This window comes from Mesocricetus auratus, unplaced genomic scaffold, assembly GCF_017639785.1.
Source record: "Mesocricetus auratus isolate SY011 unplaced genomic scaffold, BCM_Maur_2.0 Super-Scaffold_100013, whole genome shotgun sequence".
Taxonomy (NCBI): Eukaryota; Metazoa; Chordata; class Mammalia; order Rodentia; family Cricetidae; genus Mesocricetus; species Mesocricetus auratus.
This window is the reverse complement of record NW_024429196.1, coordinates 5,292,033-5,308,247: the sequence shown is the minus strand read 5'-3', so window position 1 is coordinate 5,308,247 and position 16,215 is coordinate 5,292,033. Positions and strand designations below refer to the sequence as shown.

Sequence of the window (16,215 nt, the reverse complement as noted above, 5' to 3'; positions counted from 1 at the left end):
GAGATTAAAGGTCTGAGCTACCAAATTTCACAGACAACTGTGTTTATGCAAAATGTTTACTATTATTCTATAGAAGCTTAGACGCATACGAAAACACACAGAGGTGGGGGGGAGGGGGAGAGGGAGGGAAAGAGAGGGAGAGAGGGCAGAGAAGGGGAGGAGGACTGAGGGAGAACCCAGGCTAACCCACTCAATTCAGGGCTCTTAGCCACCAGAGTGCTACGAGGGACATGAGCTTGATAGTAGCTGACGTGATGCCTGCCACAGACAGATCCTGTATCTCTCAGTAAGGAAGCTCAGAGAAGGGGAAGCAGAAGCGCCCTCTGGCTCACACCAGCAGGCATGGGGTGCAGGCTGGATGGTAGGGAAGCCATTTCAACCTTATGGAACAGTAGAGCCGAAGTAGATTTAAGATCCCCCGCTCCCAAGCTGCGAGGTCAGGGTCTGTTTACTCAGCTACTGATGGAAAAGAATTTCATTTTAATTCTTGTGTGTCTCAGTATCCTACCAACCCCAGTAATGTATTCTAATGAGAAGCTTTAAGCTTTGGGCCCAAGGATCTCACAAAGAACGTTTATAGTTGGGGGCAGAAGGGCACGTCATACGGTAACTGATAATATGGAAGGAGGCTTAAACAGAAGACCAGGTCCAGAATTCTGAAATTTTAACTAAATCCTTTCTTGTAAGGAAACCAGGGGAAGCTAACAAAAAGTATACCTTGTGAATGCAGTAACATGATAAATGTGTGTCTTCAGTCCCCAAATTGTCTCTGTAGTCATACACAGTACAGTTAAAAAGAAACGCTGTGTGATCATATTTTAGAACTGCCTCTCTGGAACGTCCTCAATATGCAAAGAGACCATAAAAACACATTACCAAAGAATTGTTCTTTCTCTTTCCCTTGGAATATGAGGCCCCCCGAGCGACAAAATGCAAAATAATGATGCCATTTACAAGTTTATAGACGGCTCACTGCAGTTCAAGGCTTTAAATTTTCTTAAAGGGTTTTCAGGTTGTGTTTTATTTAGGTGCCTATGGGACTATGATGGTCTTACCAATAATTAAAAATTAATCAGGAACCCTCAGGATGCTTTCAAGCTTTAGGAAACCAATCTATTCAGATCAGAATCAGGACAGGAGCTAAAAGGATTGGGGCACTGAGGGGGACAGTGACACCTGGGACAGACAAATCCTACTGAGTGGCATGAACATAGTTGGGGAGTTAGCACCCTGGCGTGGACAATCTGTTACCTACAGCTATTCCTCGCTCTCTTCTTCCTTCTGGTATGGAACTAAGGCTGCAAAGTCCTTCCCAGTGACACACATCATCCATGTCAATTCCCTATACATAGGCTGCACTTCTAACATAGAGCACAACACAACACAGGACCGCTTGGGGCTCTCGGACTCTGCTTGGGATAATCAGTCTCAAAGTTCATGACCTTTCCTTTCTCTGTAACCTCATTAGTTCAGAGCTGCTGGCATCTCACGCCATGCCTGGAGGCCTCAGTGGTCCCTTCCTCCCCCTTGGATCTAAATTAGGAATCTGCTCCTCTCTTGATCGGGGACAGCCATAGCGGTACCAAATGGCTTTTTGTCTTCTTCTGTGACAGTCACCCAGCGATAGGGAGGACACATCACCAGTTCATTGACTGGCTAAGGACGTGACTAAAGAAGCAACCTTGTAGATCAAAGCTGGTGTGGGGTGTGGTGGGGTGTGGTGGGTGTGGCGGGTGTGGCGGGTGTGGCGGGTGTGGTGGGGTGTGGTGGGTGTGGCGGGTGTGGTGGGTGTGGCGGGTGTGGTGGGGTGTGGTGGGGTGTGGTGGGTGTGGTGGGGTGTGGTGGGGTGTGGTGGGGTGTGGTGGGGTGTGGCGGGTGTGGTGGGGTGTGGCGGGGTGTGGTGGGTGTGGTGGGGTGGGGTGTGGCGGGTGTGGTGGGGTGTGGCGGGTGTGGTGGGGTGTGGCGGGGTGTGGTGGGGTGTGGTGGGTGTGGTGGGGCGGGGTGTGGTGGGGTGTGGCGGGTGTGGTGGGGTGTGGCGGGTGTGGTGGGGTGTGGCGGGGTGTGGTGGGGTGTGGTGGGTGTGGTGGGGTGTGGTGGGGTGTGGTTGGGTGTGGTGGGGTGTGGTGGGGTGTGGTGGGTGTGGTGGGGTGGGGTGTGGTGGGGTGTGGCGGGTGTGGTGGGGTGTGGCGGGTGTGGCGGGCGTGGTGGGGTCCCTTCAGGTGGGGTCAGGATGGAATCCTGGTTGGAGCACCCTGCTTCCTCCGCTGGTTTGACTCCTGCCTCTGCACTCTTCATTGTGTTTGGCATACACTGGGCACTTTGGGTTTTTGGCTGAGCTAACACATGCAATCAAGTTTCACACCATGGCAAACTTTCAAACAAGCAAAAGGCAGTAAGAGCAATAGGCAGGAACGACAGGTTTAAATTCATGGTTTTCAAAAAAAGATGTATTACTTTGAAATATGAGAATATACGTGTGTGGATGTGTGCATGTGAGTGCAGGTACACTCAGAGGCCAGAAAAGGGCATCAGATCCCCTGGAGCTGCTAGAAGCAGTTGTGAGCCAACTGTCATAGGTGATAGCAACCAAATTCAGGTCCGTTGCAAGAGCAGTGCACACTCTTAAAACCGTTGAGCCATCTCTCCATCCCTAGGTTCACAGATTTTGAGGAATGAAACATATCCTTCGTTTCTTTGGTGGCTCTTCATTTTAGGGCCATGCTTAGGAATTCCTTTTTTTTTTCCTCCTTCAACCAGTGTAATATAACGCATCGGGTACCATTTTGTGAGGCACTGTGTTGGCTGGTTTTTACGTCAACTAGACACAAACTAGAGAACCTCGATTGAGAACATGCTTGTATAAGACCAGGCTGTAGGCATTTTCTCAGTGAGTGACTGATGGGGGAGGGCCCAGCCTACTGTGGGTGGTGCCATTCCTGGACTGGTGGCCCTGGTGTTATAAGAAAGCAGACTGAGCAAGCCATGGGGAACAAGTCAGTAAGCAGCATCCTCCATGGCCTCTGCCTCTAGGTTCCTGCTCTGAGTACCTTTGATAATGAACTGTGATATGAAAATACAAGCAAAACGTACCCTTTCCTCCCCAAACTGCTTTCAGGTATGGTGTTTCATTGCAGCAGCAGAAACCCCTAGATAGTGTCTATTTCTTCTTTTTCCCTCCTTCCTCTGTCTTCCCCTCCCTTTCTTCTTTCCCTCTCTCTCCCTTCCTTCCTCTGTCTTTCCCTCCCTTTCTTCTTTCCCTCTCTCTCCCTTCCTTCCTCCTTCCCTCCCTCCCTTCTAGTCTTCGTTTGGATAGCTCTTTAAATCACTACTGCGTCTAGAATTCACTTGATTCAAAGTTGTCCTTTTAAAATTTCTGTCCACACCCCAGTGATAACAAACTCATATTCTTATTATTTGCTTTTGAAATGTCCCTCACAAGTTCATGTTTGAATGCTTGGTCCCTAACTGTTGTCACTGTGTGAGGACAGTATGGAGTCTTTGGGAGGCGGGGCCTTGCTAGGAGAAATGGATCACTAGAAGCCTAGGAGTGGTCCTCAGAGGGTGCGGTCTGACCCCGGGTTCCAGCTTTGCCGCCTTTGTCCTGGTTGTCTATGATGTGAACAACCCTGCAGCCCCCACCTTCCCACCCTCCCTCCCCCGCCATGAACTGAACTGCTTTGATTGTGTCATCCCTACCTTGGAGGACTGAAAGCCCCGGAACCATGAGTCCCCTAAAACTTTTCCTCCCTAGGTTGAATTTCTCTGGCCCACTCTCCTTAGAGTGGAGATAACTGGATGCCACACCATTCATTCCCCCTCAGTGACAGCTTACTGCTGTCACCTCGGCCGCTCAGCTCTGTGGCGCCTGACACAGGGAGATAAGTGTCCCAGCCAAGTAGAGAGGCCTGCCAGACTAGGGGAGTGAAATGCCTCTTTCACAAGGTGATAGATAAGCAAATCAGATATGCCAAGGGATGGAGCAAATATGGTGGCTTTGTTTAGAAGAATTATGGTAAATCAACAGGCTATCCACAGAGGAGGAAGTAGTTTTTCTTGGAAAGGAGGGACCCGAGATGGGAGGGGCCGAGCTGACAGGCAGCTGCTGCTTTTCATTATAGCTTGTTCTATTTGATTTCTAACACTCGCAGTCACTTTGACATAAGTGACAGATACATGGGAAGACAGCTTCCCTCCGAGCTACATCTATCACGTGTAGAAGCCAGTGAGTCTCACAGCAGAGACTAGTCGCGCTACAGCACAAGATAGATCTCATTTAGGAACCACAAGTCTGGGACTTGTTACTGAATCATTAATAGTTCATTTTTAAAAATTGATATCTAAATGAGATCCTCCGTTGATGTGCTTTAATGATTTACATAATCCTTATTCATTTATTCTAATGCACCCAGAAATTAAAGTGTAAACATTTCACAGCCAGCATGCTCTCCTGTGTGTTTCCACCTGCCTTCCACCTCCAGACATCTCCCTGCACACACCAGCCCACAGGCACCCCGTTCCTTCTGTGAATTTACAAAGCAATGGCCAACTCATCTGTTCACTCAACCAGCACTTGCTGGATGGCACCCATGTACCAGATTCGACATTCAGTCACTCGATCCCACGTATTTTCTAGTTTCTAATCATCATTGTCCACTTGACAGGATCTAGAATCACCTGGGACACAGGCCTCTGGGCGTAGCCATGAGGGATTGTCTGGATTTGGTTAAGAGGTGAGAAAACCTACTTTAATTATGGATAGCACTCTTCCATGTCCTTTGCCTAGGGTAAAGAGGAGAGAATGAGCTGAGCACCAGCATCCATCTCTCTCTGCTTCCTGACTGTGGATGCCATGTGACCAGCTGCCTCAAAGTTCAGACCTCCCCAGCTAAGATGAGCTGCTCCTTCAAACTGCAAGCCAAAGCAAACACTCCCTTTGGTATTCTTGCTGCAGCAAGAAGGAAAATAAGCAATCCACCATCGAATAGCAAGTGTCATTGTTGCTCCAGTTGTCACCCTGACGCCCCTGAGAAGAGGGAAGCAAGCCTGTGGGGCTTTTTCTTGATTGATGATTGATGTGGGAGGGCGGCCCATGGTGGACTGTGCTTTCCCTAGACAGCTGGTCCTGGGTGTCAGAAGAAAGCAGGCTGAGCAAGCCAGAAAGCAGCACTCCTCCGTGGATTCTGCTTCAGTTCCTACCCTGACTTCCTTCAGAGACGGGGTGTGACCAGAAAGTCATAAGATGAAATAAACTCTTTCCTTCCCAAGTTGCTTTTGGTCCTGGTGGTTATGCAAACCAGGACAGGCCTATTCTCTCCAAGCCATCTATGAAATGGACAATTATAAAGGAACCACTGCTGTCTTACTTTAGGTCTTTGTATGATGGCAATACTCTGCATTCAAGTGGCACATGACAGTGCCTAGAATGTTAAAGAGCACACCAGTATCACCGTTTAGCCAGGCTCTCCTTTGAGGAGGAGGCGTGGGAACCAGAACCTGAGTTACAATCCTCCATTTCTCCACTGAAGCTGAAAGTTTCAGGCACGTTACTTCTCTCACTACCCACGCTTCTCCATCTTGTACTGCCTACAACCGAGACAGCTTCTGGTCCCCACCAAAAGCCATCCTCTGCCACAGGCTTTCTGTACTGGACCAGCACCTCACTGACTCTTTGTTCTTCCTTTTCATGACTTTTTCTTATTTCTCTTGGCATCTTAGGCCACTGAAGCTACTAAATCTAGAACCTTCCTTGAGTCTTTTGATGCCTCTACCCACCTGGTGTCTGAAAGGCACAGCTGAATATGCAGTAATCAAGAGGTTACTGTAGGCTGAGTGACTGCGCAGGCCCAGCAGTGCCAGGCAATTTCAATGGCTTAAAATTTACTGGGGGTTCATTTAAATGTCTGAAAGTAAGAACGAGTCAGTCTCCCTTGCATCTATTTATGCATGGAGCAAGAAATTGCAGAGCAAAGGGGGACTCACCATGAAATAGCAAGAACTCCTATCTAGAAAACAAATTACATTTTTAAAATTTATTTTTATTTAGAGGCTATCCTCAAACTTACTATATAGCTGAGGATGACCTGAGGATGACCTTGAACATCCACTCCTCCAACACCTACCTTCAAATGGTGGGATTTCAGGCATGTGCCACCACACCCAGTTTACTCTGTGCTAGAGATTAAACCTATAGTTTCTTGCTTGCTTGCTTGCTTGCTTGGCAAGGATTCCACCAACAGAGCCACACCCCCAGCTTCCAGGAAGAGTATTTCTTATCTGAAGCTCTGAAACTGCCTTACTCCAGGCTGTTTCTCCCATGGGATCTTCTGGGTCAACCCATGTGGACACAGCTGTTTGTCTACACACAGACAGTTCATGGAAACTCAAGAACCTAGAGCCTGATAGTTAATAGTCCAGTGTGAAGTGATGTTCTCCTTAGTATTAGAATTGTAACCCTTCAAGCATGAACAACAGAAGTTAATTTTCCTGTGAAATCAGTAAGCAGTGGCTACTTTAACAGAACACACATCTAATTTGACAGAATTCCTTTCTTACCGGCCTGTTTTGGGCGACACCTAGATTCTGAAGCACACAGACTTTCTTTGTTTTTTATTACATGTAGCAAACCCTGGGTCCTTCGAAGCGTGCAGCCCTGTGGCATGGAGCACACTCACGAAGCTGTGCCCACAGGCCACCAGAAGGATGTCGCCCGAATCACTGGCTCTCGTAAGACTGGGACACTGACCTCTTGCTTCCCGTTGCTGGCACTCCTTGCTCTTGAGCACAGGGTGTGAAACCCACATCCAGGGGTGGTGCTTTCGGAGCTGAGGGAGCAGGTGGTGGGTGATGAGTCCCACTGTGCCTGCCAGGGCAAAGAGCACGATGCTGAGAAAAGGCTGCAAAGGAGAAAGAGGTCAAGGGTCAATGGAGACACGCTTATGAGTAACACATAAACCCGCTATCACTCCTCTCTTTCCTCACAACTTTTGGTGTACACGTGTTATATACTTGCAGATGTACATTTACATGTATGCATGAGGAGGTCAGAGGATAATCTTGGATGTCATTGGTCAGGTGCCATTCACCTTGTCTTCTGAGGCAGTCTCTCACTGGCCTAGAATTCACTAAGTAGTCGAGGCTGGCTGGCAAGGCATGCGAGGCAAGAACTGCTGACTAAGCCATGTCCCCAGGCCTCTTCCCCTCTCCTAGGAAGATCTACATGCTCAGAGCTGCTAAGAAAGGGGGGGGGGAGTGACCCCTGCAAGAGGCTGGGAGAATTCTACCCCCTGGAACACATCTCCAGCTTTTCTAGAACTAGAGAACAGTGCACATAGACAGAATGCTCCAGGAAGGTGAGGCTGTGAGTGCCCCATGTTTGCGAAGAGACAGCAACATCCTGTAAGAACTGTACGGCAGAATCCCATGCGGCCCTTGCTTGTGCTCGCTCTCAGTGAAAATGTCCAAATGGTCCTGCCACTGTGACTTGTCTTATCCCAGATACAGCTACTTCTCTATCTACTGATGGGGTCGCTGTCTGTTCCCAGCCCACCACACCAACAACTGTCCTTGATTACAAGTTGTTCCATCACCCTGAGAGACAAAATACTTCCCCCCAGCAGAGATGACACAAGGGTAGGTGGCCAAAGTCTCCTCTGAGACATAGTTCTCAGTGTATGTGTGTGTGTGTGTGTGTCTATGTATCTGTGTCAGTGTGTGTGTGTCTGTGTGTGTGTGTGCTCCTTAACCCTCTCTCTTGGCCTTCTGCCCTTTCCCCTGGCTCATTTGCCCCCTGTGCCCTCATTCCATATCGACCTCCACTGGGAAAGGGAGGACAGAGCCTTGGGGACACCTACCCGTAAGGACAGGAAGACAGTGCTGGCACTGACTGCAAAGGAGAGGACAGCAGCTGCTGAGCAGACGACAAGATCGGATCGCAGGACGTCCTTCTGGAAAGAGAAGGCTGGCTGTGAGGTCAGCTCTGTGTGACTTCCTGGGCAGCCCTCAGTGGCAGGACACCAACACTCCACAGGCTGCTCCTCCACATGTCAGAGCTATCCCCAGAAGCGCCCCAGAGGCATCATTCACTAGCTTGCCCACTGGCTTCCACCGTGGACCTCTCAGGAAGAGCGAGGCAGGTGTGGTGCTAGTGGATTAGCACCCACGGAAAGAACACAGGTGTCTACACATAGGAGGCCTAATGTCCCTTTCCACAAACTCAGATGGGGCACAGAGTCCCCACAGACCTCCCACAGCCCCCCTCCCCACCTGACAGGGTCTCACAAAGCAGGGCTGATGCTGCTAACACTCTCTATGAGATCCCGGGTGGCCTTGGGTGTCAACACATCTACAGTCTAGGGACACCAAACAGAAGCCTTGCACACAAGTCTTATACTTTGGACCACACTAATTGTACATTTTCATTCAACCATCAGATCCATACTCAAACACAAACAAAAACAAAGAAAAGACCACCACTTTCCAGCTACTTAAATACACATGGGCCTGCAGGTGAGTCACCCCACCTCACTCTCCTTTCTCGATTTTTAAGTTTACACAGTGTGTTGTTTCTTCCCTATCATGCCACCAGCTCAGTGCCTGTGTTAGCATAGATAGTGGGGACACTAAGAGAGCACTGACACTGACGGTGTGTGGTGGGTGAAGCCACCCGTGTGGAGCGGTTACATCAATGGGGTGATTCAGGAAGACCACAGCCCCTACACCATCGCATGCTGTGTACCTGATGCACCTGTCCTGAGCTTCCTCTTGCAAGGTGGCAAGTACTGAACGTGGGAAGAACCAAAGTGATAATGCACTGCCCTAGTTTCCATCTGTTGCTATGGCCAAAGCAAAAGCAGCCTGGGGTGGGGGGGGTTGCTCTCACACAGTCTATCACTGGATGGCGTAACTGAAGCAGGAACCACGGAGGCACATTGTTTGCTGGCTCACTATAATCCTGTGCTTAACTAGCTTTCTTGTACAGCCCAGACAACCTGCCTAGGGAATGTCGCTGCCCACAGTGGGATACACCCTTCTATGTCAATTAATAATCAAGACAATCCTCAAAGACAGGTCCCTAGGCCAATGTGATCTAAGCAAGTCCTCAATCTCTACTCCCTTCTCAGATGACACTGGGCTGTGTCAAGTTGACAATTAAAACTAGGACAAACAGTGGTTTGAGATTTGATTTATTTTAGCTTTATCTTCATCAAGGGAAATCTATTTTTGAAGCCCTAAAAAATAAAATCTGTCTAGGCTCTGTTGTCATTCTTCACACTTAGGAAACCCCAGTCCTCCCACAGGGCGAGTGTGCCATCCGTAGCATTTTCTGGCTATAAAGATGGTTAGCTTCTTTTCTGTTTTCTTTGGCATGAGTTTGTCATTTAAAATTACTAAATATTTGTCCACAGGGAAGACTAATGTTTTACCAAGTAGTCTGGTTTAAATTGGGTCATATTTAATTGACCAGTTTACCTGTTTGAAGTGTGAACAATGGGCCATCAGTTCCACTGTGGGCAGGTAAGTCTGGAGGGCTGCCATTTTCCTTCTCTTAGAGGAAGGGCAAACAGGAGCACAGATTGCTTTAATTCTTTTCCCAAGTTAGAACAATACTGTAGTTAGTTAGAGACAGGCTCTCCTATTCCAGCTTGGATTTGAACTTGTCTCCACCCTTCACATTCTGAGATTACAGTCTACATAGTCTACCATACCTAGTTTACATAGCGCCAGGGAATGAACCCAGGGCTCTGTGTGCGTTAGGTAAGAACTCTGCCTACTGAGCCTCTGGCCAGCCTGGCACTGTGGTTCTTGTCTGATGTGAGTGTCCTTCCTGTGAAACACAGACCACTGCACAGCGTTTCTCTACTTACAAACTGCTCTCTCCACCCATTTCTTTTCCTTATACTAAGCTTTACACAGCATTGTTGAGGTACAATTGATGTGTTAAAAATATAAAGCCTGATGAGGTTTTAAGATTTATTCATTTTTATTCTATGTGTATGAGTGTTTTGTCTGCATGCATGCATACCTGGTACCTGTGGAGGCCAGAAGACAACATGGGATCCCCTGCAACGGGAGTTGTGGATAGTTGTGGTCTGACATGTGAGTACTGGGAATTGAACCCAAGGCCTCTTTTAGAGCAGCGAGTGCTCTTAATCACGAAGGCATCTCTCCAGTCCCAGCATGATGAGTGTTGACACATCCCTACCTCCAAAAGACCATCACCATTGATGGTTTAGTTTAATGGTGAATATGTGAATTATCATGCTCATTGGCTCTGGAGTTTCCTTTCTGCCGTTGCCCACACTCTCTGTGGGACTACTGATCTACTCCATGTTTGTAATCTGATCTCACTTTCATAATGTTGTATAAATTGAATCACATAGTGGGTCTGGCTTCTTTGTTCTTAGTTACTGTTCTATTGCTGTGAGGAGACTGTGGCCAAGTCAACTCTTACGAAGGAAGCATTTCATTGGGGCCTGGCTGACAGTTTTAAAGAGCTAGTCCATGATCATCATGGTGGGAAGTAGACAGGCATGGTGCTGGAGCAGTAGCTGAGGGATTTGTATCCTTATCCACAGGCAACAGGCAGAGGGAGGCATGGTCTTTTAAACCTCAAAGCCTACCCCAAAGTGACACATATACTTCAGCAATGTCACACCTCCTAACCCTTTCCAAATGGTGTATCAACTGGGAATTTAGCATGCGAATATCTAAGCCTATGGGCGCCATTTTTATTAAAACACCACATACAGTATAATTATTCCGGTATTTGTTCCAGGTTATTGTCTGTTAGACTTATTCCTCTTTGTTGCTGAGGCATATTCTTTTGCAGGCTATACCACAGTGTGTTTATTCATATGTGGACAGACCTTGGGTGTGCTCCCAGTTTTGACTGTTCTGCATAAAACTGCTGTGAATATTCATGATATTATCTCTAGGAACATGCATTCTTTGTTTCTTGTGTAAATATCTGGGGGGTAAATGGCTGGTTTATATGGAACACTGGGGCTTAACTTAAAAAAAAAATCCAAACTGTTTTCTAAAATAACTATAACCCTTCCGTATTCTGGGTACGTGCCCCAGAAGGTCCACAATCTCCCAAGGACACACTAATTTTAACTACAGGATCGGCTATGCAGTATAGGGGTCTTCATTGCAAATAATTGCCTCATATTCTCTGTCTTATTTTCTTTATGCTCCTTTATAATTTAGAACAATAAAGAAAAATTATAATCTGCTGATTTATGAGGTAGTGATGGATTCAATTTTTTGGTTTTGTTTCTGAAACTGTCCCTTCCTAAGTAGTGATATTGTAAAGGCTGGTGGGAAACAGTGTCATAGCTACAGGTCTCCAGGCTCTCAGGTCCCATCCTCCCACCTCTGGGTTTGCAATTCACTAGGGCTGACTTGGAAGGACAGTGTGACATGGAGTCTAATTTTATTTTGTCATTTGTAAATGCTCAAGTTTTAAGATTTATTTATTTATTTTTATTTTTTTATTTCAGTGTATCTCTGTGAGTGTGCCACTTATGTACAGGTTCCCATAGACGCCAGAAGAGGGCGTTGGGTCCCCTGGAGCTGAAGTTACAATCAATTGTGAGTACTGGGAACCGAACTTGGCTTCTCTAGAAGAACAGCAAATGCTCTTTACAACCGAGGCACGTCTCCTCCACCAAAGGTCACCTCTAACTAAGCTCACAAAGCGAGGACTTTTATACAGTCCACTTGTTTGAAATAGTTTTGCAGCTCCACGAAGAAGAGGGTTTCTCTTGCAGCTAAAATCAACCTCAGTGTCCCTTGATGGTGGTGGCCTTTCACTGAACACCTCATCCTGCAGCTCCAGAACTGATTTCTTTCCACTGTGTGAGAGCTGAAGACCAAAGGTCAAATCCTCCCACATGCCCTCAAATAAAGAGTACCCTGCCCTGTTGGCTTGAACCCCCCACTTGTCCAGAATCACCTTTATTCTTCTCTCAGGCTTCTTATTGATATTTAAAAAAAATAAGAACAGGGACATATCTGATTCAGATTGTTTTACTTTTAATCAGCAAGTTTGTTTTGATGATTTATCTGCCCCAATGCCAGGTGGGCAGGTTCCTGCTGATTTCTTCTCTGCTCACTCTCTCTCCTGTCTTCCTGAAACTCTCTAATCCCTTTGTGACACACCCTGCTGTCTATTGAAGGATTAGCACGTAAAATTTTTTTTTCTCCCACGCTGAACACCACACATCGAATAGTTGATTCTCCATTGTGACATTTAATTTTCACACAATGTATTCTCATGACGGCCCCCTTTCTGCATTCCTCAGATCTGCTAATCCTACTCTGATCTTGGAAGGGTCTCTCTCTCTCTCCTTTTTCCTCCTGATTCAACCTTTTTATAGACTCTTAAGTCCCAAAGCACTAAATTCCCCTTTCTCATCCCTCTCTTTCAAGTCTTTCTTAAACCATGAGCTACTATTTTTCTAAATAAACCTTATAATCATTTGTCAAGGCTGTGAATTTGATTCCATTGGGAATGTTTTGAACTGCATTAAGCACTAAAAATATTTTGAAAGGCTTTGCAGTTTATAAGCCTCAGTCTTCCCACCTGAAGCCAGGGGAGGTCTATCCATCGCTGCTATGGGAGCTTCATTTACATTTTAATAGGCTACCCCCATTTGCTTTTCCAGCCACAGCTTGCTGCACTCATCCCCATTATCACTCCATGTGTTTCCCACCATTGTGAGCTTGGGTGAGCTCTGGCTTTGCTGTTGAAAGTTATTCGGGTTTGATGATGTGCTCCTGCTTTCTTCCTTTTCTTTTCTGTGCTGGCATTTGTGGATCCTTCGAGCAATCATAACTGACTTCAATAAGATTTCCTGTGCATGCTCTTTTTAAAAGGCACCTTAGCTGCATTTTTTTCCCTCATGTCAAGTTTTATGCCAGGATATCCAGTGGTGATAATTTCCCCCAAATTAATGGTAGAGTCATGTATGTTTAACCAAGAGATACATGTGTTCTCAGTATATTAAGCAATTCAAATTTATTGTAGCCAGGGAGGAGGGATGTGCATGTGTGTGTGTGTGTGTGTGTGAGAGAGAGAGAGAGAGAGAGAGAGAGAGAGAGAGAGAGACAGAGAGAGAGAGAGAGAGAGAGAGAGAGAGAGAGAGAGAGAGAGAGAGAGAGAGAGAGAGAGAGAGAGAATGTGTTTGTGTGTGTGTGTAAAAGCTAGACATCTACCTCAGGCATCATTCTTCATAGGCCAATCATTCTATTTTTGGAACAGAGTAACACTGGTCTGGAACTTGCCAAGTAAGTTACAATGGCTCTCTAGCAAGCCCCAGGAGATCAGTCTGTCTCCATCTCCCCAGTGTGTGCATGGGGGGGGGGAGGGTGCTTACAAAAGCACAGCATCACACCCAGCTTCTGCATGTGGGTTCTGGGGATCAAACTCAGGTTCTCATGCTTGCACCTCACCAACAGAGCCATGCCCCCAGCCCTACTGTGGCATTCCTGGTAGGACTCCATGCTCCTTCCCTGAAGAGAAATATAAGAAGCTATGCGAACACTGTACAACCTAAAGATTTAGACAGCGAGGAAACCAGAAAAATCTAGACACTACAATGAATGTTTCAGAAGTTGCATGAATTTTATAGACAATAATAAGAGGTTTAAAAAAATAATGTATTGGTCCATACTAACTGAACATATAACAGAAGTATCCATTCTAAACTTGGCCAGGAGTCTTGAGACTAGTGAACATGGGAGGAGAGGGTGGGGCAAAAGCTGGAAAGGCTGTGTGCATGAGGCACATGGAAAAAGAACGCTGCAAACCATGAGGACAAAGTCCAAATCTTCATTACTCGTTGAGTAAATTTTGGGGGTGAGGTCTGTGTGCATGACCCATCCTGTCTTGCTCCTGCAGAAACTCACAAGCCCTCATGGTTTCTCTGTCAGCTTTTCTCCATGTACAGTCTTTGAAAACCTGGACAGAATAGCAGAATGTGTGTGCCAGGATCCAGTGCTTGTCAAACGATTCAAAAGGAGGGGTGGGGGAACTGGGCAAAACCCACTATCTAATGAAGGTCCCTGGAGCTTCTCATACAAACCGAAGATAGAAGGAGAAAGGCGCACAGACAATGAAAAAAAGGAGCAGAGAGACCTAGAGAAGCACAACCAGAGACAGAAAGCAGGGTTTCTAACTCGCAGCAAAGGTTGGATAAGTCATTCTGGGAATGCAGATCTGATAACCCCATGAAAATATTATGATTAGAAGAGGACTCCTCAGAGAGATGAGTATAAACATCCTATTACATCATCTAACACATCACAGTTTCCAATGGACAAAGCTTATACAAGAGCAGGAAAGTGGGGGCCAGTGAGAGAGCTCAGTGGGTAAAGGTAAACACAGGCAAACACAAGGTGGAAGGATATAATCAACTTCAACAGGCACAGTGTAGCATATGGACCCTTTCTCCTCACCCCAGTAATAACTGTATAAATGATTTTCTTAAAAGACCATGGAAAGCAGCAAGTAACTCATTACATCTAACTGCACTAGTGGCATGCTATCAGTGTCTGTTGGGCAAATTTATCATCATGTTACTCTGATTCCTAGCTTGCTTCAACTGTAATAAATGAGATAACAAAGACACATCATTAGTCATAACATCAAGGAAGACTTCAGGAACATAAATTCTGTCAGATATCCATGAGGGGTGGGGGAATAAGTCCTGTCCCAAGACCCCCGGTCCAACATTCGCAGGAAGGCTGATTGTGTTGCTTGAAATGCCAGTGTCTTCCTTCATTTTTAGTGACTAGCTCCACATTCCAGCAGCTTCTTCTCTGTTGTTAAATGCCTCACATTGATATGTCCTTGGATGCTGCCCTAGTTTCCGTTTTGTCACTGTGATAAAAACCCTCTGACCAAAGAAACCTGTGGCAGGGGTGTTTATCTGGTTTACACTTCCGGGTCACCGTTTATCACTCAGAGCTGAAGCCACCGAGGAACACTGTGTGCTGGCTCATGTAGGGGGTGGAGGAAGCCCTGAGTAAGTGAGGTCTTAAGTGAAGGTGTATTTTGACATAGGCACACCATGTCAATGACTCCAAGGCCAGCTGACCCATGGGAAATGATAAAAGCCATTATCCATATGGGCCAGGCTCAAGAGGAATGGCTAAGTTTTCCTTGGAAGTCTTAAGTTTATGAATGATTGGTCCGTGTGTACAAATAGCAGCAACTGCAGTGTCCTTCCTGAAGTTTACCGGCCAAGGGGTCTCATCTCCAGAGACCTCCTACTAACTCCCCCTCCCCCACGCTGGACCTAGTAAACACACTGAAGTTCCAGGTCGCAGGGGTGACTGTACAGAGCCCCACCTGACTCCAGTTTCCTACCTATGTGTCTATGTGTCCTTTCTTCATTCCCTCACTGTCCCTCCCTACGGGACCAAAACTGAGCTGCCATGCTGAGGTCTTACCACTGAATCCTTCATCCTCTGAGGGAGAGGGTCTGTGGCCGATTCTTCCAGGTTCTGATGTAAACATTTAGGAAGCAATCTGCACTGAATGAAGGACCTAAGAGTAGAAAACCACACAGGGGTCCATTATTTAAAATATGTGTTTCAGGCCATGCAAACCCTTAGATGTTGAGCTCACAGGGGGAGAAGTCAAGTCCATTGCAAAATTACAGTAGAAAGAACACACTCAGGAGATCGTGAGGATGATTTAACTTTAAACTCATCATTATCATCATCGTCATCATCATCATTGTGTATGCATGCTGGTGGGTATATATGTGTCAGAGGAATTGACTCTGTGAAGTCAGTTCTCTCCTTCTGCCATTTTGTGAGCTCTGGGAATCAAAGGCAGGCTGCCCAATCCCATTATCCAGCTAAGCCATCTCCCTGGCCCAAGTTTCAATTTTTAAATTTCATCCTGACGAAAGTGGCCAGTCACTTAAGGGTATCAGTGCTCTAACTGCCAACATCTGGGGATCTCCTATTTCCTCCAACCCACTGGGCTGCACTCTCACCTACAGTACCAGCAGAAGGCAACCATCCAGACACATGAAATGTCATGCAAACCATGTTTAACTTTCCTGTTTCCACATCTTTCTATGCCTTTCAATCTAATGCATCTAATAGTCTAAGACTGTGGTATCTCTAACTTCCAAATTAGTTATCTTAAGTCAAAAGGTTATGTAAGTTTGGTCAAATTACAGGGCATGGTATTATCAA

The 16,215-nt window shown here is 46.5% G+C and overlaps 1 protein-coding gene across 4 annotated transcripts in view; it reads right to left on the bottom strand.

Moving 5' to 3' along the window:
* Pcnx2 (pecanex 2) overlaps positions 1–16,215 on the bottom strand; it is a 173,913-nt gene that overhangs the window by 83,687 nt on the left and 74,011 nt on the right. For 3 of the 4 annotated variants that reach the window (XM_005064691.4, XM_013122036.3, XM_040755301.1), the window contains exons 17-19: positions 15,457–15,553; positions 7,851–7,943; positions 6,743–6,893 (exon numbers count right to left, since the gene is read on the bottom strand). In XM_005064691.4, the coding sequence (XP_005064748.1) occupies positions 6,743–6,893; positions 7,851–7,943; positions 15,457–15,553 (341 nt within the window). The remainder of the gene's footprint in view (positions 1–6,742; positions 6,894–7,850; positions 7,944–15,456; positions 15,554–16,215) is intronic. The other variant, XM_040755299.1, reaches the window with a different exon arrangement.